Source organism: Phycomyces blakesleeanus (assembly GCF_001638985.1).
Source record: "Phycomyces blakesleeanus NRRL 1555(-) unplaced genomic scaffold PHYBLscaffold_26, whole genome shotgun sequence".
Taxonomy (NCBI): Eukaryota; Fungi; Mucoromycota; class Mucoromycetes; order Mucorales; family Phycomycetaceae; genus Phycomyces; species Phycomyces blakesleeanus.
In genome coordinates, this window is record NW_017265159.1 from 521,482 (window position 1) to 522,694 (window position 1,213).

The following is a 1,213-nucleotide window of genomic DNA, read 5'->3' on the forward strand; positions in this document are numbered from 1 at the left end:
TATTGCCATTATATTATATTATATTATATTATATCATATATTACATTTTATATAATTAGATAATGGAATAAGGTAGAATAAGGTAAAATAAAAGTAAAAGTAAAAGAAAGTAATAGATCGAGAATAGTTCTTCTTCTTCTTATATATATGTGTGTGAAAGATAAATTCAGATCCTTCAGAACACCAAATAAAAGAATAATAATAAGAAAAATAAAAATATAGACTAAGCTAAACTAGACTAAACGAAAAGGACCATTTGTTGGGAATAATTTATAGATAAATAAAAAGAGAAACAAATTAGAACAAGGCAGCAGCAATGGCAACCGAAACAGCACCAAGTCCAAGAGCAGGCAAGACACGAGCACCAGCACTCTCACTGTTGGGGGTTTCGGTGGCAGCAGCACTGACTGAGCTGGCAGCAGAACTGGCAGAAGAGGCAATACTGGCAGCATCTGAGCTCTTAGCTCCCTCAATGGAAGACACGGCAGTAGCAGATGAATCAGAAATGGACGACAGAGCAGAGGTTACAGATTCGGCAGCAGCAGCAGAGACAGACGAAGCAGAGGGTGCAGCAGAAGTGGCAGCCGAAGAAGCAGCAGAGACTACAGAGGGGTTGCTGTTCTGTCCGGGCCACTTGGTATCGATGCAGTTGTTGTAGCAGGTAGTGTCTCCATTGCAGGCATTGATACATTCACCAGTAGAGTTAACTAGATAATGTTATCAGACTTTAGTTTGATGTTGCTTTAGATTAATGATAGAGTTACTTACCACAGTTGCTAAGACAGTTTCCATCACTAGGCTCGCAATCACAGCCATCAGCCATAACTCGGGAAACCTGGGTGGCAAGGGCAAGGGCAGCGACGAGAACAAATGTGAACTTCATGTTTATGATGATGATTTTTGGGTTAAAGAGCAAGAATTAAGAAAGTAAGAAAGTAAGAAAGAAAGATGATGATGATAATTATTTTCTTCTTTGGATGCCTGGATCGATGTCTTTATATATGGGTCCATATTTGAGGTAAACTAAGGTGATACACTGTGTACAGGTCAGAGATGTCAAAGGGAAACTGTGCGTTGGAGTTGCGTCATTAAGCGGAGTGAAGCACTCAATTTTTTTTTTTCCTTTTTCTTCTTTCTATGTGTCTTTGGCTTTGTTTCTATCTATCACTATATCTGCCTTTACGTGTGTATGTATGTATGACATATGACAGAT

At 38.8% G+C, this 1,213-nt stretch overlaps 1 protein-coding gene across 1 annotated transcript; it reads right to left on the bottom strand.

The window, feature by feature from the left end:
- On the bottom strand, positions 1 to 975 carry PHYBLDRAFT_79411 (hypothetical protein). Its single transcript, XM_018443462.1, has 3 exons — positions 769 to 975; positions 364 to 707; positions 1 to 343 (listed from the first exon to the last, which is right to left on the bottom strand). The coding sequence occupies exons 1-3, from the start codon at positions 881 to 883 to the stop codon at positions 239 to 241; spliced, it is 564 nt and encodes a 187-aa protein (XP_018286206.1). The 5' UTR covers positions 884 to 975; the 3' UTR covers positions 1 to 238.
- Positions 976 to 1,213: the final 238 nt, after the last annotated feature.